This window comes from Primulina huaijiensis, chromosome 15 (assembly GCF_012295235.1).
Source record: "Primulina huaijiensis isolate GDHJ02 chromosome 15, ASM1229523v2, whole genome shotgun sequence".
NCBI lineage: Eukaryota > Viridiplantae > Streptophyta > Magnoliopsida > Lamiales > Gesneriaceae > Primulina > Primulina huaijiensis.
Window position 1 is genome coordinate 22435743 of NC_133320.1, and position 25171 is coordinate 22460913.

General features: G+C 35.5%; 4 protein-coding genes across 13 annotated transcripts in view; 2 read left to right on the forward strand and 2 right to left on the reverse strand.

The window, feature by feature from the left end:
- The first annotated feature begins 65 nt into the window (after positions 1-65).
- Positions 66-6574, forward strand: LOC140959886 (patatin-like protein 6). 4 transcript variants are annotated; one of them, XM_073417918.1, is made up of 3 exons: positions 66-1461; positions 3695-3988; positions 6274-6574. In XM_073417918.1, the coding sequence occupies exons 1-2, from the start codon at positions 319-321 to the stop codon at positions 3962-3964; spliced, it is 1413 nt and encodes a 470-aa protein (XP_073274019.1). In that variant the 5' UTR covers positions 66-318; the 3' UTR covers positions 3965-3988; positions 6274-6574. The 4 variants fall into 4 exon arrangements, with proteins under 4 accessions (XP_073274019.1, XP_073274017.1, XP_073274016.1 ...); XM_073417916.1 differs by having other exon boundaries at positions 67-1461; positions 3689-3988; positions 6239-6574; XM_073417915.1 differs by having other exon boundaries at positions 68-1461; positions 3689-3988.
- LOC140959887 (rhomboid-like protein 19) overlaps positions 6270-25171 on the forward strand; it is a 45441-nt gene continuing 26539 nt past the window's right edge. The window contains exon 1 of the mRNA XM_073417920.1: positions 6270-6274. The gene's annotated coding sequence lies outside the window, so the exon portion shown is untranslated. The remainder of the gene's footprint in view (positions 6275-25171) is intronic.
- On the reverse strand, positions 7992-13300 carry LOC140958514 (uncharacterized). The gene is made up of 5 exons (XM_073415979.1): positions 13139-13300; positions 12893-12990; positions 12663-12762; positions 8652-8834; positions 7992-8208 (listed from the first exon to the last, which is right to left on the reverse strand). The coding sequence occupies exons 1-5, from the start codon at positions 13193-13195 to the stop codon at positions 8086-8088; spliced, it is 561 nt and encodes a 186-aa protein (XP_073272080.1). The 5' UTR covers positions 13196-13300; the 3' UTR covers positions 7992-8085.
- On the reverse strand, positions 13734-23505 carry LOC140960334 (aminodeoxychorismate synthase, chloroplastic-like). Of its 7 annotated transcripts, XM_073418570.1 has the most exons (14): positions 23173-23505; positions 22550-22951; positions 21185-21316; positions 20462-20529; positions 19872-19936; positions 19528-19594; positions 18042-18317; positions 17833-17959; positions 17390-17664; positions 16906-16985; positions 16681-16783; positions 16315-16397; positions 14910-15527; positions 13734-14564 (listed from the first exon to the last, which is right to left on the reverse strand). In XM_073418570.1, exons 2-14 carry the CDS (start codon positions 22881-22883, stop codon positions 14051-14053), a joined length of 2742 nt encoding a protein of 913 aa, XP_073274671.1. In that variant the 5' UTR covers positions 22884-22951; positions 23173-23505; the 3' UTR covers positions 13734-14050. The 7 variants fall into 7 exon arrangements, with proteins under 7 accessions (XP_073274671.1, XP_073274677.1, XP_073274672.1 ...); XM_073418576.1 differs by lacking the exon at positions 22550-22951; XM_073418571.1 differs by lacking the exon at positions 21185-21316.

Here is a 25171-nt window from a genome sequence, read left to right on the forward strand (position 1 = left end):
TATATAAAATTTTTTGTGGATAATAAATAATACTAAAAAATAATTTATAAAAGGCAAAACAAAACAAAGATGGTGTGCAGAAAACTGAATTGTTTTGTATGTTGTTTGTTGCCTCTCTCACGTCTCGTTTGCCGAATTCCCTCTTCTTCTTCTTCTTAGTTTTGATCGATCATTTGACCTCGTCTCATTTCGAAGCCTGCAATCTCAGGATATGCATAGAAACTCGTTTCTTACTCGATTGCCATAATTTATGTGAAGACGCGCGGAGAGGAGATTTTTCTTGGTGTGAAGAGATATATTGTTTAGAAATATAAATTTATGGCGTGTGTTGATTTTGAAAAGATTAACAATCATGCGGTTGAAATGCAAGAACCCAGTATCGATACAGATAAATTGAGCTACGAGATTTTCTCCATATTGGAGAGCAAGTTCTTGTTTGGCTGCGATGATGACAAGTTTTGGGTTCCAAAGCAGATGGCAGAGCAGCCGCAAAGCCGGCATGATGTTGTTGTGAATGGTGAAAATGGGGTGCAGTCTATGAAGAACCAGAGGGGGAAGATATGCATTCTCAGCGTTGATGGAGGTGGGATGCACAACATTCTATCGGGCAAAGCGCTGTCGTATTTGGAAGCGGCGCTGAAGAATCGGTCGGGGGATGCAAACGCCAGAATCGCCAATTATTTCGACGTCGCCGCCGGCAGCGGTGTCGGTGGGATTTTCACCGCCATGCTATTCGCCACCAACGATCAGAAGCGGCCGATTTTCGACGCCGACGACACCTGGAAGTTCCTCGCTGCGGAGGGCAACAAATTCTATCGCTCTGCCAAACCGCGCAACTCCAAGGGCAATATCTTCAAGCGGGTTTTCAGCAAAACCGGCGTCGCCGGTTCGGCTACCTCCGGTTTGGAGAAGGCGATGAGAGAGGCGTTCAAGGATGAAAAAACTGGGCGGAGCTTGACCTTGAAAGACACGCTGAAACCGGTTTTGATCCCATGCTACGATCTCACCAGCACGGCGCCGTTTCTGTTCTCCAGAGCTGATGCTCTCGAAACAGACAGCTTCGATTTCAACCTCTGGGAGGTGTGTATGGCTACGTCAGCCGAACCCGGGTTGTTCGACCCGGTTTGTATGAGGTCGGTTGACGGGTCGACCCGTTGCGTGGCCGTGGACGGTGGGCTGGCGATGAACAACCCCACGGCGGCGGCTATCACGCACGTGCTGCATAACAAACAGGAGTTCCCTTTCGTGAGGGGGGTTGAGGATATTTTGGTGCTTTCCTTAGGAGCCGGCGAGCAGCTCCTTCCCGGCAGTTTCGACTACGACCAGGTCAAGAAATGGAAGGCGAAGGACTGGGCTCGGCCCCTGGCCCGGATTTCCAGCTCCGGCTCGGCGGAGTTAGTGGACCACGCCGTGGCAATGGCTTTCGGTCAGAGCCGTGTCAGCAATTACGTCCGCGTTCAGGTACGAAATCAACAACATTAAATTTAATGCAACAAAAGTCTCGGTTGGTACGATCGGTCTCCGTAGGCTGGCCACCGAATGTCGTTGAATTGGAGCCTTTTATCCTTATTATATATATATTTAATAGAAATTCTATTATCTATCTTTACCAGATTCACAACGATTTTATCTATTTTTTCAATGGAGTCAAGAATTTTATCCAGTTAGATGAAACTGAAATGTAAAATGATAATAGGGGCAAAGTTTTTGTTTTCATATGTTCATATTGGCCCACATCTTCTTCTATCACCAGGCTCCATCCTTCCGTGAGAATTAATTAAACAAACATTTAGGAACATGGATAATTCTATTAAATATGGGGCCATCAATCTTTCTCTAAGTAGCAGTATTTGAGCTTTCAAATTTACTTATTGGGTACGACAGAATGATAAAAACTAAATTTCATTAATGAATTTCAAGTCTTAAAAGTTTCTAAGTTTTGGGGTAAGGAGACAGGCTGGGAGATGGGGATGGGGATAGGGTTTAATGTGATAAGCTGGACATTTTGGGGGCATGCAATTTAATACTCTGTGTTTTTTTTGGAAGAGAGAATGTGCAGAGTTGAGTACAGCAGGAGGAGGCCAAAGGGTAGTGATGATTTATATATATTTTCATTTAAATGATCAAAGAATTTGGTATACGGTATAGGAACATAATATTCATGTTAACTAAAAATGCGATTTTTTAAAAAAAATAAATTTAATCAATGTCAAGATCCTGCTGTTGATTTGGCAAATGGTGTTGTCTTCGCCAAATTAATGCCAACTCAAGGTGAGTGAGTGAGTGTTTTTACGTGGCATAGGTTTTGTAAGGAGTTACGTTCAAATGCTCCAATTTTTACAGTCACAGGGTTAATTTTCCAGGCCTTCTCTTAAGTGCAGTTATTTCAGGTCTTGAATGTTTCGTGTTGACAAATATATTTTTCATCAATTCCTTTGTGGTTGGATATCTTTAATACGTTCTGTGTTTTAATTAATATTGGTTTGAAAAAAGTTTAAAAAATGCCTTGACTTAAAGTTTGACAGACTGTATTTTTTAATTTGAATTTATGTTCTTGTTTTTTTACAGCAAAGTCACATGTTATTTTGACTGACTCCTGTAAAATGTCCTTTCACAATATCCAGAATGTTTAAAGACGTCGATTTGTCAAATTTTACTGTGAGTTTTAGAACAATCAAATAGTGTGTCGTTATATCATGTGAGTATTTGACCATACTATAAGGAGAAAAATACTCAACATGCAATAATCCTAATATACTCCAACATAGAATAATCATAATTTCAGTGACAAAATAAGGAAAGGCAGCTAGCAATCTTGTAAGTTTTTAACATTTTCCACGTCGAAAAATGCTTGTGTGGACCACGCATTTAAATGAATGATTCAACATACCTTTAGCAATTTAATGATTGCAAGAAAATGGTATTAAGTTAATATTTTATCTTTTGTCTCCCTGACCTTAATTTATGACTCTCTACAGCAAATTGCTGGTTCCGAAGAAATCATTTTTTAACATTAATTATTACAATTTTTTTGACGAAAATGTGATCTGAAAATGAATTGTTTCTTGCTTTTTCGTTTCCTTTTTTGCCGTTCTTATATAGCACCTAAATTTGCTGATGACAGGAGTAGAGTGGGCTTTATTTCCTTATTTTCTTGTATGGTCCTGCCTCAAGATTTTAGCCGTGCAAAATAATTTTCTTGGTCTTATTTGTTAAATCATTGTCAGGTGTACAATACTGTGTGCACATTTGGTGATTGTAATCTTTGTTTAGTTACATTTAAATGGTATGGTTTTGGAATTGACTGAAAACAGAAATTATACTGTTGGAGCACATGGCTGCTCAGGGGAGAATCTTATAATTATGATAAGGATTTGATAATTAAATCCCACTTGTTTCCTGGAATATATTCTTGAGATGGGAAATTGTGATGAATTATTTGATAAATATCGGAACCAAATGATTTGCAGTTGACTGAGTTGTTTTTCATTAAGTGGCTTCATTTTGTTAGTTACTAGCCCTTGAGTACTAATTTAAAGCACCACCACGCCTTCCCAGATGGAATAGAAACAATTGAGTGGGGCATCACTCATCAGCAGTCGGCACCAATGGCCTTTTTATTTTAGGTGGTTATTTTACATCAAAATTCTGTACGGTAATTTTTAACATATTTTTTTATCGCTTCAAGTCGCAGGGTAATGGATCCGATACGAACCGATATGGCGCTGCTACCGATTCAGACGCTAGCCTGAGCAAAGTAAAAATGCTAATAGGAGCAGCTGATGACATGCTGAAGCAGAAAAATGTCGAATCGGTCCTCTTTAATGGGAAGAGGATCGGAGAAGAAAGCAATTTCGAGAAACTGGACTGGTTTGCCGAACAACTTGTGTTAGAACATCAGAGGAGGAGTTGTAGAATAGCTCCTACTGTTGCATTCAAGCAAGCTACCCCAAAACCTTCTTAGACAACTTTACTTATTTTAAAAATGGTGAGTTCACTGCCTTTGACTACTTTATTATTCTTTAATGCATTATTATTAAATTGTCACATTACATTTTCTTCATTGCTTGCATTATTTTGTCTGCTGATATCAACAAGGCCCCACTCCACTTAAAACATTTAAAGAGTGTAATTTTACTTCTCAATTAAAATAGCATTGCAAGAACTTGATGCCTGAGTGGAAATGATAGGAATGATTTTCCAAGAACCCAGTTGGCGATCTTTATGATCCTGCTAAGTAAGACTTGAAAACAATTTTTTTTATAAGATTAGGATTGTTTGGACTCTGTGGAATCATTCACGGCTAATTGTGTGCTTAACTTGAATGTTTTGGTTCTAAAATGTGGTGTGTTTCCTACGGCAGACTCGAATCTTAGTCATGTTTGACAGTAAGGTTTTTGATGACCATTATGGTGGCAATCATTCTAATTTCCTTATGATTCACATACTCGGTGAAGCATGGACTCACAGTGCTCAAGTCCTCACCATAAAAAAATTTCAAAACCGGCCCCATGTATGGGCATCTTAATTGGTACATAATTTGGTTCCTCGAATTTTATTTTTCAATAATTATATCAAGATTCTGTGAATACCTAATGACTTTTTAGATACAGATGTTTTGTTTCTAGTAGCTCCCATGGCTTCTGTCTTGTCATTTTCTCTCAGAAACAACAATGCTTGCAACTACCTCTGGTTGTTGGCATAATTTTAATTTTAATGTGCTTGGGTAGATGAAGGTTATTTATAGCCAAACAAAGCAGTATGTGAGGATAGAGAATTTGACCCTTTTGTCTGCTCACCGACACAGTTTCTGGAGAGAATGAGGGGTATATAAGTCATTTAATGTAATGGGGTTGCCACCGTGCACTGGGGGACCTGTTCCACTTCCATCCATGAATGAGAGGGCCCTTCTATTTTCCACTGTGAATCATGCCATGTTTGAATCTTTAATAAAGAGGTCACTCTTTTTCTTACGAATTTATTGGCGATGACACTTGTTTGTGGTACTAAATTTTACTTTTGATCCATTAAATATCTGCATGTTTTACCCTTTCTTGTGCATTAGAGTGTGAAACTTTAAAATCTCAAAAAATTACATAAATTTTATTAATTTTTATGTTCCGAGGGGAAGGCCACCTCCTGCCCACACTGGGTTTGCCCTGATTATATGTTCAAAACATTTACATGTATAAAAACGTAGGACTATTGCACTTTATATGTTTGACTAGCAAACACCTCTTTATAAGCATATTTTGCCCTTTCTTGTGCATTAGAGTGTAAAACTTTAAAATCTCAAAAAAATACATTAATCTTTATGTTCCGAGGGGAAGGCCACCTCCTGCCCACACTGGGTTTGCCCTGATTATATGCTCAAAACATTTACATCTATAAAAACATAGGACCGTCGCACTTTATATGTTTGACTAGCAAACACCTCTTTATGACTGAGTTGGATCAGTCACATTTCCTAAAGACAGACATAAATTTTTGTCATTACAGAGGCACACATCTTTATCATCTGGGACTAGGATTTTGCCTTCTACTATATGATTATTGATTGCACTTTGTTGCCTTTGATCTTCAACCATGAGTAGGTATTTGCATGCGTCCCTATATAATATATATGTAGAAGAGAGACATGGAGACGCTATCATGGACACTTATAGAGGAAGCTAGTAGTCTTTTGACTTCTCACAGTCTCGCAGATCAACTTCTAACTGGAAACAATGGAGTCAAAAGATGGTCTTTGTATATAAAGAAGAGAGTAAAACTAAACTCAAGTTTTGATGAAAGTGTAAAACAGTAACAGTACAAAGTGCAATAAAATTTACTCGCGCTCACTACATATTAATACCATTATTAAAATTAAATGGGAAGCCATGATTAGTGCACTAGATGTATGTTTCTGTAGTTTTTATTTTAAAGGTTGTGTCCTACATTGTCATATAAAGCTTGCCATATTTTTTATTTCTTACACAATGGCGACATGTGTGTTTCATATCTACTAGTTATCATGGAACTACTGGAAAATTCGGAGCTGGAAGACAGATCCAACGGAGGTCCATGTCTGAATATATAGACCCCACAACCCCAAATGTAGTCAGTTTTTGTATGCATGAGTCTAACCTGGAAATTACCACCGAAGAAAAAAATCTGGGATCAATTAGTTTTTGTATACATCGGTTTCTCTAGTTGGTCCAACTTTTGAGATGTTTTATCACTGTAATATTCAATGCAGGTCAATAAAGATGTTCAATCACTGTATGTAATCAGTGCAGGTAACTAAATGTAGAGTGAACCTGGAAGAAAAAGAGAAACCAAGAAACAAGGATGTAAGAAGAAAGGCAAATATTGCAAGCTTTTACTTTTGGCAGGATTGGAGGGTAGTAGGTGAGAGGGACATGGTGATGGAGTGAAGTGAAAGAGGAGTGTCAATTGTAAAAAAAAGTGTGGATTTTGGTTAGATTCCTTGCCTGCCATATTACAAGGCATGGTGGAACATGAAAATTTGTCCATTGTGAAAAAACCTTCTTATTTCTTTCAATATTTTATTACTATTGTTTAAATCTTTTTTGTGCCTATTTTATATTTTGATTGATTCACCTGTGTTGGGTGATGCTTGCGCAGTTGTGCGGGCTACCTAGAATTTTAGCTTTTTATTTTTTAAATTAAATTTGAATTTGATGAGATTTTATCAAATGTGTGGACTTTTTTAATAATATTTAAAGATGTCAACTTTCCCTCTGTCTTGCCTCAAACATTTGGTCGGCTTCTCTTTCTTTCTGGTTTTTTGCCCCTAACAATAATCAATTTGATGAAATTTATTATTATTATTATTATTATTGGCACCATCCAACCATTTGCATATTCTTATTCTCTTTTCTTTGCTACTTACGACGACTTCTTTAGGACATTTGGATAAAATATAATTTTGTTCATATTTTTTAGTATATATAATATAATAATCGAATCTACTTTAGCTTTCTCTTTTATTTAGGCAAAACCTTATTCAACATTTATTATAGGCTTTTAGACTTTTATGTCATTCGTTCAAACGTGTTTTATATTGCGTTCGCCCTCACACATATATAAGTATTTATCTTTACTCTAATAAACTCATATACATGATACGAGTCAACTCTGTATATATTTACAATATAAGTAATATATTTGGTATAAAAACAAATATTTTTTTATGGGTAATCCAAATAAGCGAACGGTTTCACAAAATTGACTCATAATATCGTCTAACAAAATTTTATGTATTTTATTTAAATTTAATGTCAAAGATGTGTGAATGGTCTAATAATTTGGTGTTAATGGTTGGTGATTATGACTTTAGGTGCTTTTTCTTTTATTAACAAAATAAAAAGTATTTCGTTACTACAATCACGCTAATCTAGTTTACTTTCCGGACAAAAATTACGCCTTCTAAAGCAAAAGGGTTTTAGGATTTTTCGAAATAAGAAATTCATATAATATGAGATCAATACTACAAACATATTTAAAATTATTATTTGGAGATTAAACTGGTTTGATAATAATGCGTCACCGTGACGACATTTATTTGGTCAAATTTCACCCATAAATAAACCCAACGTGCACAATGCTCAAATTGCAAATTATAATAATCGGTACAATATCACCACAAAATGGATTTTTTTTTAAAAAAATATATATTACAACCAAATCTTTAATCACAACAAATATCGGTTCTAGGTTATAAAAGCATCTCTTTCAAGCACAAATCAAATTGAAAACACATATTCTTATATTCTTTAATTTGTTATTTTAGCCATCTATGCAAAATTAATTGGATTAATTATGTTTTGATTATAATTGATCGATTCAATTAATACAAAATAAGTTTGGTCCATTTGATTTAGTAATTTACTAATTTAATCAACAAATAACACTATCGATTTACGCTTTTAGCATGAGTATCAACTTCATCTTGGTGGAAAGGAGGGGGGGGGGGGGGGGGGGGGGTNAAAAATGTCAATAGATGAAAGAGGATATAGTTGCCGCATAACCCGAAGAGGACATGAGATCCATCAACCTTAGACGTAAGGGTAATGAGGCACATTACTCGTCGTCTTTATATGGGTATTCCTCGGGAATTTGCTTCAGAAGTTTGACTTGCAACTCAAACACATCATCCCCTCTAAGCATGTCACGTAGCCATGTGACCTCAGTTTTCATAGACACCTAAGACAAGGGAAGAAACATCGAATTGTATGATTTTGAAGTTTTACCATCAGGATGGATAGTCATGGACAGAATACTGATATTGTCTCACATTTTCAGGGCGGACGTGACCTGTTCAAATTAACTACACAACTAACTACATCATAATATGAAAAAGGGGGACACCCAATGGTTACTGTTAAAGCACATCTCCGAGAAGATGAATTTACCATCTTTAATTTAACAAAATTATGGTTATGCGCCTTCCAATTTTAGCGTTATATTATCGAACAATTACCAACAGGGTGAATTATGTAAGATATGATATGACCATGCCTAGAGGGTTGTCAAAGCAAGGCATTTTCCAAATTGATAATTCTAAATTTAAAAACTTATTCCCACATACACCTGCACACATATTGATACAAACCTAAGAAGATGATAATAGAGGCCAATGTGCTCACCATCTCAAGAGCTCCTCTGATCACTCCACTTAGAATATTGCAATAGTAAAGACCTTGACAGGTATCAGGAAGCTCGACGAAATCTACAAGTGGGTTATCCTCCAAAATTATACTGCAGGTTGTTCCCTCAACATCCCAGTTCGTCACAGATGCAGTGACACCCAGGAACATTTTGAATCCAACCTGTTCATATCAGGTTTTGAATATTGGATTCAATAAAACATTTCAAGCCATCGTTTAAAAGGGGGTATTTACACGTCAACAAAGCAAGGGAAGTAAGATGAATAGGTCAGTTGATGCACTGGCTTAGATAATAATCTTTCATAAGGAGCAAGTCATCAATAATCTATTCAAAGATAAAAGCTAACCTAAATAGAGTCTATCTAAAATAAACAGCCAATCATCGGATATTAGATGATTCCAGAAACGATAAAGCTAAAAACGTTGGTGAGTGTAAGAAATTTTATGCAAACTCCCACAAACGAATGACACTACAACACAATCATTTGTCAAATAATATAATAGATCGTGAACAAAATTCACACGTAAACTTTTGTAATACTGATAACATTTTCTCTAAAGTCTAGATTCTTTTTATATAATAATAATACACGTTTTGGGTTGGACATTTTTTTAAAACACACACACACATATTACAACTTCTCGTATCATGACTTTTTTTTTTTGATACGAAACTATGATTTATTAAAATATTAAGATGGATTACTATCTAAGAACTAGAATACAATAAAAGAAGAAAAGAAAATCTCTAAGCTTAAATCAGCAGCAAACAAACTTCCAATCCCTAACCACATCCGCAATAACTAAATGTTTAAACTCCGGCAGAAGTGTTGTCCAAGTCGCGACCCTGAATTTGATCTTTACCCATACGTCGTCCAAAGACTCTGCCGAATCCGCAAATATTCCGTTGTTCCTCTCTAACCAAATCAACCAAAAGATGCCGTGAACAACCAAAAACCAGAAGCTGTAGTTCCTTCTACTGTGTGTGAGAAACGTCTCCATGATAAATAAGTCCCGGGCGTTCCTTGGAAAGGTCCATTCGAAACGAAGCTCTTGCAGTACTCTTGTCCAAATAGCACGTGAAAAAGAACAATGCAGCAGAATATGGTCTTGGTTCTCTTCATGTTTCCTGCATAGATTACACCATTGCGGGCATAATGCGCAACTGGACCACTTTTTTTGCAAAAAATCGCTAGTTGGTAGTTTCCCCAACGCCACTATCCACGAAAAGACTTGAACATTGTACGGGATCGGTATTTTCCAGATATTCATGTGGTAAGGAAATATAGGGAAAGCTGGAACTGGGAAAAAAGAAGAGTAGAAAGACCGAACAGAAAAAAACCCCGATGGATCCCCCAACCACACTCTAAAATCATCCGTACCCCTTTCCAACCTAACCGTGTCCAAAATCCCTAAAAGATCGCTGAACTCTTCTAATTCTACCTCATTTAATGCTCTCCTGAAACGCACATCCCAGTGAAAAATATATTATTATTAAGTCCAATATCAGTTACATCTAAAAAGCAGGAGATCGGTTTGTTAATGGATGTGGAGATTAGAAACAGCGATGTAAAACGATCTTTGAACGACAAAACATCGCCCTCCCAAATATCTTCCCAAAATCGAATAATATTCCCCCCTTTAAGAACCGCCCTAATCAATAGATGAAAAGTTGAGTAAGACCGAGAAATAAACTTCCAGGGGATTTTAAAGGTCGTGTTCCTCGCCAACCTCACGTCCCAGCCGTTGTCATTTAATCCATAAATACTGTTGATAACTCTTTTCCATAATGAATTTTTTTCCACCGAGCATCTCCACCACCACTTCCCAAGAAGTGCCTTGTTCGTCAAGCAAATATTCCCCAACCCCAATCCTCCCCTGTTCTTTGGCTTACAGACTTGCTTCCACCCAACTACATGGCAATGAGTCTCTCCATCTGCTCCGTCCCACAAGAAATCGCTCATCAATTTTTCCATTCTTTTCGCCACCCTAATTGGCACTCTGAAGAGAGACATGTAGTAAGTCGGCATTGCACCTAACACAACCTTAATCAAAGTAAGACGACCTCCCCTTGAGATAAAAACTTCTTCAAACTTGCAAGCTTCTTTGACATTTTTGATAATACGGGCTCCCAAAATTCAGCAGACTTAGGGTCACCTCCCAACGGAGCCCCAAGGTACTTGATCGGCCAATTCTCTCTTCTGCACCCAACGTATCATGACTTTCATCATTAATTATCTATAGAGAAGATGTGTTACAGAAAATTCTAAAAAAAAAGGATAGATACTATGGAAGGGGTATGCTAGAAATAATTAAAAAAAGTTTAGTATAAAAGTCTAGTTGTATTTGATGTAAACTTTTGTAAAGTTTTAAAAAATCATGTGGTATTCAAACATGACTGATCATGATCAAGAAAACATTTTGTTCTGGTTACTTTAGGTGAACAAAACATCCATTTGGGATTACAAAAGCTTTCGTCGTCCATTGAAAATGACGTTTCAAACTGCTTAATGCTCATTTCTCTTGACAAAATTTAGCACGATTCCAGCCAAGATCATTCTCAAATTCCTAATCTGTAGAACAAATTACAAATAACAGAAGATCTTCCAAATTTTCCCGTGTAGTCCATGATCATGTTTTTCATCTCAATCTTCCCACAACCATCAAGGTATCAACAAGTAGCTATAAGGCAATAATCCCTTACAAAAAACCTTTGAGGAGTAGAGTTGTAATATTTCTTATGTTCCAAACATTGCAGAATGACATCAAGAGCATCAAAAAATAGGAAATTTGTATGGAACACAACAATTTGTCGATGAAACTACAAAACTAGAGATCCAAACACTCTAGAGAACCATAAGAATTCAGGGACATCCAACTATTAACTCACCTAACCCTCAGGTTTCTTAAAGACCCAGGACAGCCAATGGGCTTAGCCTTTTCAAAAGCTGTGTGCTTTCTGGGGCGCAAGGCGCACTTCTTCGTGTTATAATAATAATAACCAATGGCCCAGTCCAACCGAATCCATGCCCGACATCACCTAAAAACGCTCGATTGCATAAACCAAGAACACTTCAATTCCATCCCTCTTCCATTCATTAAACTAGCTTCCACAACGTAAAACGCTAAAATCCCAATTCAAAAATCATTCCAAACACTCCTCCTCTGCTTTCTCTTGCCATTAAAAATTCATGAACTTAAGAAACTCTTTTGCAAATTGTTAAATCATGGACTTGGACTTAACTCTATCTCAAAAACGAGCTCAACTGAGGATGATTGTCCAACTCCATATATAGAGCTCCCAATAACTTACTCCAGACGATGTGGCACATTTGACACACCCTCTCACGTCCAGAAATGGACAACTGAAACGTGAAGTTTACAAGACATTAACGGGTGACCCATGGCCATAAGGACGGTCCAACACATAACGGTGGGTATGAACTGTGATATCATGTTAAGATCATGGACTTGGGTCAATCTCTGACACAAAAGCTAGCTCAAGGGGGAAGAGCCGATGTGGGACATCTAGCACAAATTGCTAAAAATCTAAGTATTTCGTTACAAGACGTATGCATCATTCAATACTTTCACTTTAAATGAAACATTGGTTTGCGCCTTGCTGTGCCAAGGCTTTGAATCATACTTAGTCATGACAACTGCCATGGTTCAGGCTATGACGATATTTCTGTAAGAACTAGGGTGTTAGATAATAACTCCGCAAAAGATTGGAAGAAAAATGAAACAACATCATTAGCAGCACTGCAATGAGCAACCAATCAATACCAAATGCTATCTAGATCTCACTCAGCCAACAGTTGATTGATTAAAAACAAAGCAAAACCAGTTTTGACATAAGAGTAGCAAAGCTGCAATTCAAAGATAAAACTTTAAATAGTTATAATTGTTCCACTATTGAAGTAAGCAAAATAAAAAACCAGCAGAGAACAGAAAAAGAGAAGAAGTGGTGCTAAGCAGTAAAGACTCGACCTTTGCAATGACTTCCGCAGTTTCCTTAAAATCCACACATCTAGAAACATTTGATTTCGCAAGAAATTCATCAACGAGACGGATTCCAATATTATAGCCCCTGCAACGCTTAAAACGGAAAAAATTACAAAAAAATGCTTTCAGAAAAATAAAATAGCAATTATCAACAGGGTAAACTGGAGAATCGATCAAGTGAAGAATATGAACACAGGAGGGATTCATTTACAAACATTTGATCGAGCTGCTTGTTAACCTCCTCAACCTCTTCCAGATCGGTGATCAGTTGGCGCACCATAGCACCGTATGTCAGAGTGAAAAGCTCCGCATTCTGAGAACGTTACACAAAAATTAACACCGATACGAGTTACAGAACAAGAATTGAATAGTAAAAACATCTATAACTAGGATTCGAAAACAAAAGCCACCAAAACTGTTAGGGCTTGTTAAATTTTTCCCTGCGCGATCGCTAAACCTACCACGCGTTCAACGCTAGCGAAAATGGCGTCGCCAGATTTAGGAGCCAAGGGAGCCATGGAAAGAGCTTCGGATCTCAAGGCTTTGGAACTGTGAAGCTCTTAACGATCACACTAGTAATCAAAATGAGTTGCAGGTTGCTTCAAAGGGAAAAAAAGGAAGTGGATTTTAAAAATATTATATATTTATTTATTATATGAGTTAGAATTCTATTTATTTATTTATTTTCATAGTCAAATTATATTTTACACAAAAACTCTTGTGAGACGATTTCACGGATCAATTTCGTAAATCGAATATCTTATTTGAGTCATCCATGAAAAAATATTACTTTTTATGCTAAAATTTACTTTTTATACTCGTATAAAGATTCGTGAGACCGTCTCACAAAAAAACCTACTCTATATTTTATAATATAAATCAAACTAATTACAAAAAATTATTAAAATTCAAAGATTTTTTTTTAAAAAAATAAAATATTATACAANTTTAGATAATTTTAGTTTCAGAACAGACGTTAAGGTGAAACTTTGCTTATACCCAACCAAGTAGTCTTGTGTTAGAAACAGGAATGAATACTAATGAGTACAGTTGATATGTAGAACACGTAATACTGTATCATAGGAAATGAACCAAATCCTTCAAAACACACCATCTCAGCAACTCTTGATCAAGCTTTTTAGCTTGCTTATCATAATAAATGCTAGATTCTACACTGCAAATAATATAAATCAGCAAGACAGGGGCGAGAATGCCGATCGACAGCTGAATTCCCACTTCCACCCCTTATGCTGAGAAAGAATAATGCCTCATGGAATGTGACTTCTTATTCTCTAAAATACACCTTTGCAAACTAAATGAGACTCCAAATTAAGACTATATTTGTTTGGTTTGAATGTATTGGTATGCTTGATCTAGAATTCAACTGGAGAAGTATTAGAGGTTGATCTCTGATAATCGATCACAGAATTGGTTGGTGCTTTGGTTTTCAATATCATTTCTTCATACTCGTCCATGGGATTCGAAAGAGCTGTAATGGCACCGCCAGCTCCAATGGAAGCCTCGCCTTTGTGTAAGACTACAGTTCTGATGACAATATTGAGATCAAAGGTCTGGTTATAAGAGAAATACCCGATGCATCCAGAATAAATGCCTCTGGAACAACTTTCAAGAGAATCGAGAATTTCCATTGATCTTAACTTTGGTGCACCTGTCATTGAGCCGCCAGGAAAAGCAGCTCTTACACAGTCGACAGCACTGACATTCGATTGTTTCTTGCCTCGTACTGTGCTTACCATAGTGTGAACAGTAGAATATGACTCGACGTCCATAAGATGAGGCACGTGAACCGAACCTGGCTCACAGATGCGTCCAAGGTCATTCCTTAGAAGGTCGACAATCATCAAATTTTCGGCTTGATCTTTTTCACTGTAGACACAGATAAGTTGTGAGAAAAGGGGGATGCTCACAAAAAAAAGAAGAAGAAAAGAAATGCTTATTTATTTATCCCTTGTATACACTAAATCAAAGAAATAAATATCAACACAAAGGACCGTTTCACCCTTCATAATTTCCAACCATTTTTTTGGCTGGAAAATGGGATCAAGTACAAACATTGTGTAGGAACTACTGAGGAACACTTCTTAGTTTAGAACAAAAGTGACACAAACAATTAACTCTAGAAACCGTAATAGTCATTTATCCAAAAATATTATGTCCTGCAATAAAAATATAAAGGCATTTTCTAAATAAATCACCCCGCCGTTTCAGTACCTGTACTGCAATTTTAATCTGTTCAACTCGTCTTCCCCCTTTGATGGGCCACGAGCTATGGTACCTTTAATCGGTTTCGCTTCTAAAACACCATTTCTATCCAACCTTAGGAACCTCTCAGGTGATGAACAGCATACACACAAATTTTCTTTTGGAAAATTGAGCCAGGCAGAATATGGGGCTGGATTTTTTTCTCGAAGATTGAGGTAAAGTCCCAGAGAATTAATTTCCCCCACTTTCCTAGTCATCTGTGTAGTAAGACATAACTCATAGCTTTCTCCATTTCTAATAAGTTTCTGGCATTTCTCTATGTCTTCCATGTATTGCTCCCTTGATTTCTCGGCTGAAAAAGTCTCTCCAAACGAGGCATTAGTAGAAACTGGACATAAAAATGATGACGACTTTCTTAATAGACGAACTTTCATATCGAGAAGCTTCCGTTCGACCTCATCAAGCCATAGGGTTTTGGTAGTGTCGTTGTCAAGTATGGATGTGATATAAATATCATCATGCAGGTGATCCACCACCACAAGATTATCCGCGAAAAAAAGGCAGGCATCGGGGGCACTTGACTTATGACGATTAGATGAAACACCACATTCAACTTTAAGATCATACCTGCATTAAAGGGCATCAGAAGAACAAGGTTTAACCTATTCTATCACATCTTGAGAGATCATTGGCTGTTTGTTTCCATTTCTGGAGAACATTCTCATTTTCCGGACAACAATACCATCTAATTTCGAAATTTAAAGCACTACATATTATTCAAAACATAATAATTCAATACAATGTTATATCATATGATATCAACAATAAAAAATTTAACAACCAACTCAATAACTGGAATTCTTTTCAGTCCAGCTAGATAATTGATCTTTTTATAGAGGTTCCAGAAACAAACTATCTTGAGCACCCACAAAGTATCTAATTCAACTTTAAATTTGGAAAAATAATGAACAATAACTAATTAAATCTAGGGTCCTTTCTTTTAACAGAATCAAATTATAGCAAACGGAAAAAAAGCAGACCTGCATTGGGGAAATCATGATATTACAAATCTAAATGGCTTCAATGGCGAAAACAGGGAAGGACGACCACAGCATAGTGGCCAAGAAAGTCAATGTATGTAAAATTGTTTGGAAAATCTATCATAATAAAACAATCTGTGGCACCTTAACTTTTGACAAAGCAAAAATAATTTAAACTGACTTCTGATCCCAATATATTAACTTCATTTTATCTACATTTTCACTTCACGAATCCTGATTCATATAGAAACAACCAACATATTTCATGCCTACTTCCCAATCTCAATGATCAAAATTCAACACCTTAAATCAGATGACATAAAGAAACATATAAACAACAATGGGATATCAAACATGAGAGAGCTATAATGTACCCAATGTAACCAACATAACCGCCATAAAAATCAAAAGGTAATCCTTCATAATCTGATGCATCATAGCAGAATGACTGGAGCTCCTGAAGCATGGGCATGAAAATGCATTAGTAATTTTCTAAAAAATATCTCTAATAATCATCCTACCAGAAAAAGAAAGAGGAGGATCACGGAAGGAAGAACTGGCGTATAAGACTGATATATTTATACATTATAGCCATCTTCTGGGCCATGTTGATACATTTTAACATTATAATTATAATTAGTTATGATCATATTTCCATACATTACCTTACAGCCATCTTCTGGGCCAAGTTGATACATTTTAACATGATAATAAGTTATGATCATATTTCCATACATTACCTTATTCAAAAAGTCAAAAAATCCATCTTCCAGAAAGGTAGTTGAAGTACAGCCCTCAGCATCTTCAATTAACAGGCTGCCTCCACCTTTATATGAAGCATCGCTGAAAGAGGTAGTCACATGCATAGTTTCATGTGAAGGAACACATCATTAATACGATTCATTCGGACTATAAAATAAAGTCTCTAAGAATCATTGATGCTAACTACATGTTTATGTTCTAACCTCTTGCTCAATAATTTAAATGTCACTTGTTTCCAAAGTGGCCCACCTTTACCCCCCATAAACGAAAAGCGAGCCCTGCTCTATAAATATGAGGATTCATCATAAGATAATTATATAGTGAGGCAAAACAGCATGTAAACTATATCCAAAACAAATGGTAAAATATGGATTATTTCAATCCATGTAAGCAATATGCATTAAGGAACTAGAAATGAGGGAATAACTTCAAATCACCAAAAATATCTTTATTCTCTCTATCTCAATGAATAAAAGTAAATGAGAAAAAAGTAAACACCTTAGAGAGAAGTGGAAATCATACAAAAGAATAAAGGGAGAAAAAGGTAAAATTCCAAACGACATCCTTAACTGTATCTCCAAAAACACAGCAGTAGAAATATAAATGGTCCAAACGACAGAGCATTCAACGAGGATCAAGCAGGCAACCAAAAGTAAAATGGAAAATAAAAAATATTTAGAAGAAAACCATTTCTGTTGAGGAACTATCCAGCCAAAAGGTATTTCCAGCCTCGCGATCACCAAACAGCTCACAGAACATGTTTTTGTCTCCACCGACTTGGCTCATAGGGCATTCAAGTTTTCTCCATTTCAATTTCAAATACTTTACAGTTTTTGGTGAATGCGATAGGTTCATCATGTTATGCATGCTTGCAGGTTTCTCATTACTGAATCCATTCACCGAATGCTTGCTTCTCAAAACATCTTGGAAAAATTGATTCTCGTTAGGCACCTGCATGCATGCTAAGTAAAGTTCACCGCTCAGAGTGACTGAAAGACCATGCTACTAAAACACATGTATGAACAGGTGTGAGAAATTCCAAATCATATCTATTCAGATGAGAAAAAATTAAAACTAATCTCAAAATAAAAGTCAAAAGTTAACAATAATCTTATTTTGAAGTAAATTACCAGCATATTTAACATTCCTTATGCTATTTGGGGATGATTTCAATCTAAACCAATAGTCCTTGGTGATTGCGGCAAAATTTTTGAATATTTGCCGCCCATGACAAGTAGCGATGCTCTCTGGATGAAACTGGAGAGGGACGACACAAAACTAAATATTAACCAAAAGTAATACAACTTTATTTCACTTGCATTCGGGGGCAAATGCCAACCTGTAAGCCATAATGAGGTCTGTGTAAGTGCATGATGCCCATGAGTATCTTTCTAATCTGTAACTCCTCGGGGCTCGATGAATGCCATCGCAATCTTTTCTCCGATCTTGTCAAAAAAAACTTAGTGGAAACTTTGGAGTCCACCGGTCCATCCAAATCCTCGGAGTTTTGAATTCCGAGAAATGGAATTGTGTCAGAGGACGAGGCCCAGGCAATAGGTATAAGTTCTTTTGGAAGTGATCTTTGGTCGACAACAAGGGAGTGATACCGAACCACCTGCATCCAGTCAGCACAGAAAGCATTCAAATGAAATCTCCTTTGTTTTTTATAGATGGCAGCAACGATAAAAATATCAAAAACACGTATCTAGTTACAGATCAGAGTTAAAAGGATATATTTTGGAGTAGACTTCATAATATCCTCTATTAAGCGTTTATGGATTATCCAAGCAGAATTCCCTCTGAAATTCATATAATGGATACCAAACCATTTCATTGCAAAAATGAGGGCCATTAAATATGGCCGACAATTTTAAAAGTGATAAATAAAAATTCACTTAATATACCTATTAACTCTCCCCAAAAGCCAACACCTATACAAAGGCCTCAGCTTTTGGAGGAATAAATGGTCACTCGAGCTCTGTGTGCTTTGAGAGATACAAAAATTTAAAAAAAACGAATACACAAAAGAAATGAAAATATACATTGAAAAATACTGTTAAGATGTGAAAAACACGAGAAGGCAAGGATAGGAGGCACAATGAAAGAGAGAGCTGGAAAAGCATCTGGAACAGGACAAGGCTTCAGCTCCTATTGTCTTTCTAAATGGCCAAGCACACAAGTAAACCAATCTCAAGTTTTTTCCCTTGACGTTCCTAATGCACTCAATTAGAAAGGCCTAGTCAACCGTAGGAAATATCAACCATAGGAAATAACTCAAAATGAGTTAGAATTAGGGGTGTAAGGCGACTCAATTGGCTTACGAGGCTGATAAGCAGGCTCAATTTGAACTCAATCGAGCTTGAGTTCGAGCTCAAAAGTTGTTATTCATGAGCTTGCGAGCCGGATAAAAAACTCCAAAAAAATAAATTTAATAATAGTAAGCATTACTTTTAATATATTTAAAGCTCAAGTTCATGCGCTCAAGCCCATGAGCCAAACTCGTGATCTCAGCTTGCAACAGTTCATGAACAAATTTGTACACACCAATCCGAGCTTGTGAGGTGGCTCAAAACCAAGCTCAAGAGATCAAGCTCCTTCTTTTGAGCTCAATTTTTTTAGCCAATTTCGACTCGGTAACAAACCTGTCTACAATACTAGATATATCATGCAATACAAACAAAGTGCGGCTACCACTGCTCAAGTAATCTGGTGACCTTGTTATTTCGGAGCACGCTCTTTTATGATTTGAAAGAAACAATTTGAAGAAGCAATCATGCATATATATGAGGGTATGATAATCCAATCTCAAGTGCAGTGATGCCAACCTTGAATCCAGAATTTCGGCCAGAAGGAATCCCATGGAACAATTGACAACCATTGTGTTCAATATCACTGTAAGGGTGTGAAAAAATCAAATAAAAAAGAGGTAAATTTATGAATAACCAACTGAAACAAATCACAAGAAAGATGAGGATGTATAATATGGATCAGCTCTGTGAGTTGGAAGGGGAAAAACAATTTTGATCCATAGATATTTTTGCTTGTATCACCTCATATTATATAACAATGTCTATGAAGAGAGGAATCCACGGCAAAACTCCTTAACAATCCAAATACAGCTATATAGATAGAAAATATATCCACAAAAAAAGAAACTAGGATATCTAACCTCAACCGTCCATGAATAGGTTCAGGAGCATGGACGACCTCAGCACCATGCACGAAACCTAAAGCCTGTAATATGAACTTCGGTTGAACAACAAAACATGGGATAAAAAAAAAATGCATAAAGCGAATTCGTCACGACAAAGAACATTCCCAAGGCATTGGTTATTCAAAAAGTAGAATAAAAGGTCACAGATAAAACTGCAGCAAACTTCAAAACTATAAAACAGAACTTTTAAAAAAACTAGTAAATCATTTAATTCAGCTAAAAATTGCAGGACTTTCCAGAATCCTGCTTATCTTTTAATATAATTTTCCAGCTGTTATGTTTCCATTTCGCTCCCAAGTCCCAAGTTTTACTATGCTCCCAAACCCTCAAATAATATATAATTCATGTGATTATACTAATCAAGTTACTTTTTTTCACAGTTCTTTCGTCCTTTAATGTTTGAGGGACCTAATAGATGTCAAATTGACCGAAGTAAAATTTGAAGGAAAGAAAGGACAATCGTTCACAAGGAAACATAAGTTGTGTGAAACAAAGAATCTGGTAGTAACTAACACGCAAAGGAGTGGTGAACAGTTTAAACAAACCTGATGGCCTAGGCAAACACCTAAGATGGGGATGTCACTGCATTCAAGCAGGAGCCTTAGGCATATCCCTGAAATATTACGATAGCATGACCCACTTGAATAACGAACAAAATTGTGGCATGTTTTACTTACATAATAGAAGGCAAAATGTTAACTGTAAACTATTAACAGTTTGTTCAACTGTACAAGGTGAAATTATTGAAAGCAAGAAACAGCCTCTTTCCTTTTTGGACCTGATGTTGCACCAATAAATTTCCTTCTCATTCTCAACAAGGAAAGAGGTTTAAGTCAGCTGGACACAGTTTTCATAAACCTAACTTTAGCACCAAAATAAAATTCTTTTTCATAAGCTTTTAAGCATAAAAGTACCACTATAATTTTCGTTAGAAAAGAAACAGAGTAGTTAAATTTTTTACTTCGGCAAATGAGTTCTATCAGTGAATCTTTGAGTTTTTCTAAATCTCAGCCTCACTTTGCTATCATGAAACCATGGCTTCCACGTGCATTTAGCCTCCTTCATTCTGCAACAGTGCTCGGGTAATCCTATCTAACAGCATGTGTCCGGAAAGAGGTGTGTCCAGAAAAATGTACATACATGCTCAGGATTGTTCAAGTTCCACTTCACCAAAGGACACATTTTGAAAGATAATCATATTGAACATAATGTAAAGTCAAGTAGTATTCTAAAAGTGAGTAAAATGGTTGCATATTTTTTTATCTAACCTATATCAGCAGCACATGACGGAGAACCAGGACCAGGAGATATCACAATATTGTCAAATGCCATTTTTTCATATAGAAAATGATGAAGCTCTTCCCAAGACCATTCATCATTATGAATCACAACTGGAGACACTGGTACAGTTTCAAGACAAAAAATTATAGTTAAAAACATTGTTTCCCCATAGAAAGGCATCCATCAATGAAATGGATACAAACAAGAACATGGGTATATTATCCAATTCATTTTCTTTTCTGATTCAAATTGATAAAAAAAAGAGAACCTGGACCACTAACAGAAACAGGGAGGAAAGCCTAATAATTAATGAAAGCTTTATTTGAAAATTTTGACAATGATAAGAGAAATAAAAGATGGAACCAACAAGAATTGGATGGTTACCCAGAAATATGAATGCCACGAATGGGGCTGTTTATATAATGACTTATTTGTTATACATATATCAGTGCTTGAAGGTTCTGATAAAGAAAGTTCACAACATGGTGTTTCTGGAAGTTGAAATAAGTCCATGATAGTTGCTTTGCCATTGAGATTATACAGGGGAAAAACCCTAAATTAATATTGTATAAATACAGAAACAAAGCTTAGATCAACTTTGTTCCGAATAAATTGTGAAAAATAACGTCTTCACAAAATAAAATTAGAGGCTGCCAGCAAACAGGTACAACAATACTAATAAATATGAGCAAAAGACTAGAAAATTACGGACATCGACTATAATTATCCATCTTTCATCCCTTTTTTCACATCTCTTGCAAGGACAAGGCAGGAGCATTCTCCATGTAAAATATAAACTTTATTATGCCCAACAAATTATACACACAGATGCCCATAATCAACACCAAAGAGCGGGAAATTAGATATCAATCCTCAACAATCACCAAATTTGAGGTAACACCACTATAAATCGATTCCAATTGTTTCCAAGTTATAGTCACCGATCCACTCATAAATATGTAATAAAAATATCAACGAGCCTTCAATGAAGAAGATTTTCAACAGAATTCGCTATAATTAAGAAATTTGCCATTCATCATAAATTACCTACGAAAACAAGTTATTGCTTCCAATTAATAAATTAAATATATATTCACCGTGCCTATAAAGCAACAAAACGTTAATTAGCAATATTACAATTGAAATTCGATTGTTCAACTTCACCCCACTCCCTTATCTTCATCTCTACGTCTGCACCTTCAATCTGTCGCACATCTCACGTGGGTTCATTGGCAAATTCCTTTGTATCCTTCCCAGAATGTGCGAGAAATGCCTCTATAACTAATAGATGCTACCAGACAACTAAAAACATTCCAAAAACTGCATGACAAAGAAAACTAAGTAAAGCTTACATCCATTGATGATGGAGAGCTCCTGGAAAATATTATAGGTGTAACTGTCATAATTATCAATCAACAAGGTTCTTATCAAATTCAACTTCGAAGACGGTTCGCGCAGCCGCTTCCTTGCTAAACACGATTCTTCCAAGCGCCCAGGAATTAAATGGCTCGAAACTATGGCTTTTTTCAGAACTCCCTTATGTATTTGAAAATTTCCATTCTGATCCAAATCACCAACTCTATTAAAAGCACTAGGAAGAAAAGAATTCAAATTCTTGTTTCGGGAAATGTTCTCACAACAAGTTAATGAGATCTCAGGTGAAGGTGAACACAAAGTGAAACTCATATTTATGTTTCAAAAAATAAAATAAAAAATCTCCAAATACTAGCAACTTCCAACGTCACTTTATTCCCCTGCAAAACACGAACCAAAAAACTGCATCACAACCTCTTTTTTTCTAAAAAAAATCTCATTTTTGACAAACGGGCAGCTACATAAACATAATCATAACAACAATCTGAGTAACATGAATCGGGTCTGACAAAATATAGAGATGCCTAAGCAGATCTCTGAATCTCGCAGAGATTAATTGAGAAAATAACAAATCCTCAACATTCAGGAAAAAAATTTATACCTGGCAAGTGGATATGAAGAAAAGGTGATGCTTTCTTTTCCTTTTCTTTTAGTTTCTCCCTCAATTATTTATCCTTTCATTCTTTTTCCTGTTAATGAAAGATGAGGCGTATGGTTGCCACCACTGTTTTCGAACGAAAAGAGGCGGCGGGTATTTCTTTGTCTGCTACCAAAATTCGTTATTACTATGAAAAACTCGAGGCCACGTGGCCAAACGTAAACTCTGTTTCCACTACCGGCACACCGAAGCATTCCTGATTGGATCTTGTCCAAACATCCTTTTTTCCCCCTTTTTATTACTGCCAATTACCAAAACTCTCTCTCAAGTCAACAAAACAGCCCTATGAATTGATAAAAACTTGTCTGACACGATCTCACGGATCGTATTTTGTGAGACAGATATCTTATTTGGGTCATCCATGAAAAAATATTACTTTTTATGCTAAAAGTATTACTTTTTATTATGAATATCGGTGGGGTTGACCCGTCTCACATATAAAGATTCGTGAGACCATCTCACAAGAGACATATTCGGTAGAATTTGATCAAGTAATTTCTATATTAATTATTGGCTTATTTATAGAATTACCGTTCTTGTTTTTATTTAACAGTTTAATTATTTATAATTGAATTTAATTTTAAAAAAAATCATTTAACAACCACATAATTCCAGCTTTTTTGTGTATAAATATTATATTTCAAAAGGTTGTTGTTATTTACAATTATTTTTTTGTTCTTTGTACTCTATCGAATAAATTTTACACATTAAGTAGGGCATATAAATAAAACAAAAAAATAAAGTGCAAATATCATTGTCTATTTCAAAAAATTTATCATAGAGTTTAAATTTAATTCATCAATAGAAAAAAATTAAATAAATTAATGATATAATAAAATGTGGATGATTTTAAAACGAGATAAAAAATAGATTTTTTGTTTTGTTTTTTTAGAGAATTATATGAGATATTTTTTTAACATTATTAGCATGAGTGCTCTATCTTCGTAATATAGTATAGAATGATATATAATATGGATGTAATATTTCTAAAAATATTCTGACATAAAATTTCTTTCTACATATGAATTGATTAAAATATGAATAAAATTAAAAATACTCAATAAAATAGTACTGATACAGTGATAAATTTACAATAGATGTTAAGTAAAAATCTCAATATTATTATTTTTTAAATATAATTTGAAGTTGTTTGAAAATTATATTCATTTCATAACACCAATTCGATATTCAGATATCAAGAAAGACTTGATAATTTTTTAGAAAATTAAATTAAATAATAGACAAGAAAACTACTGGGATTAGTCATTGGTGTTGTTTATAATGAATCGATCGAATTTTTATAGAAAATCAGAGTTGTGTTAAATATTCAAACACTCAAATTCCCAATGATTTTTTTTAACCCAAAAAAAAAAACTATTGGTATAGATAATTATTATTCTCCAATGAATGTAAATAAAACAGCATGGAAAATACATGTTTTTTTTATATTCATTTTCGCAATTTCCAAATTATCATTTGGTTTAATTAATTCGTTTAATTTTAGTCTGCTAAATTAATTTGATGTAAAAAACAAATTAAATTTATAAAAAAAAATTATTTTGGAGATCATAGTTTCGAAATCATTTGATGATATTCCGATATATTCATCTCCACACAGCGGAATACATGATGATATATTTTTCAAATGCATGCAGGAATATATCCTCACAATCATATTTAAGGCTTATAAGCTTATAATTGAAAGATACAGATAACATAATTATTTTTTTTAACTCCGATTATTGTAAAACTTGAATCAAACGTGTGATAATACGATAATACTAAATCTTATCCCTCACACCAAAAAGTGCTTAATCAAGTAATCTTCGAGTCCTTAATTTATGTATATAGTTGTCTGTACACTAATAAATAATTTGATAGCTTGCTTCTGGATGGAGTCCACTTTTTTCTGAGCTCTTACCAAATTTAGCGAACCCACAAA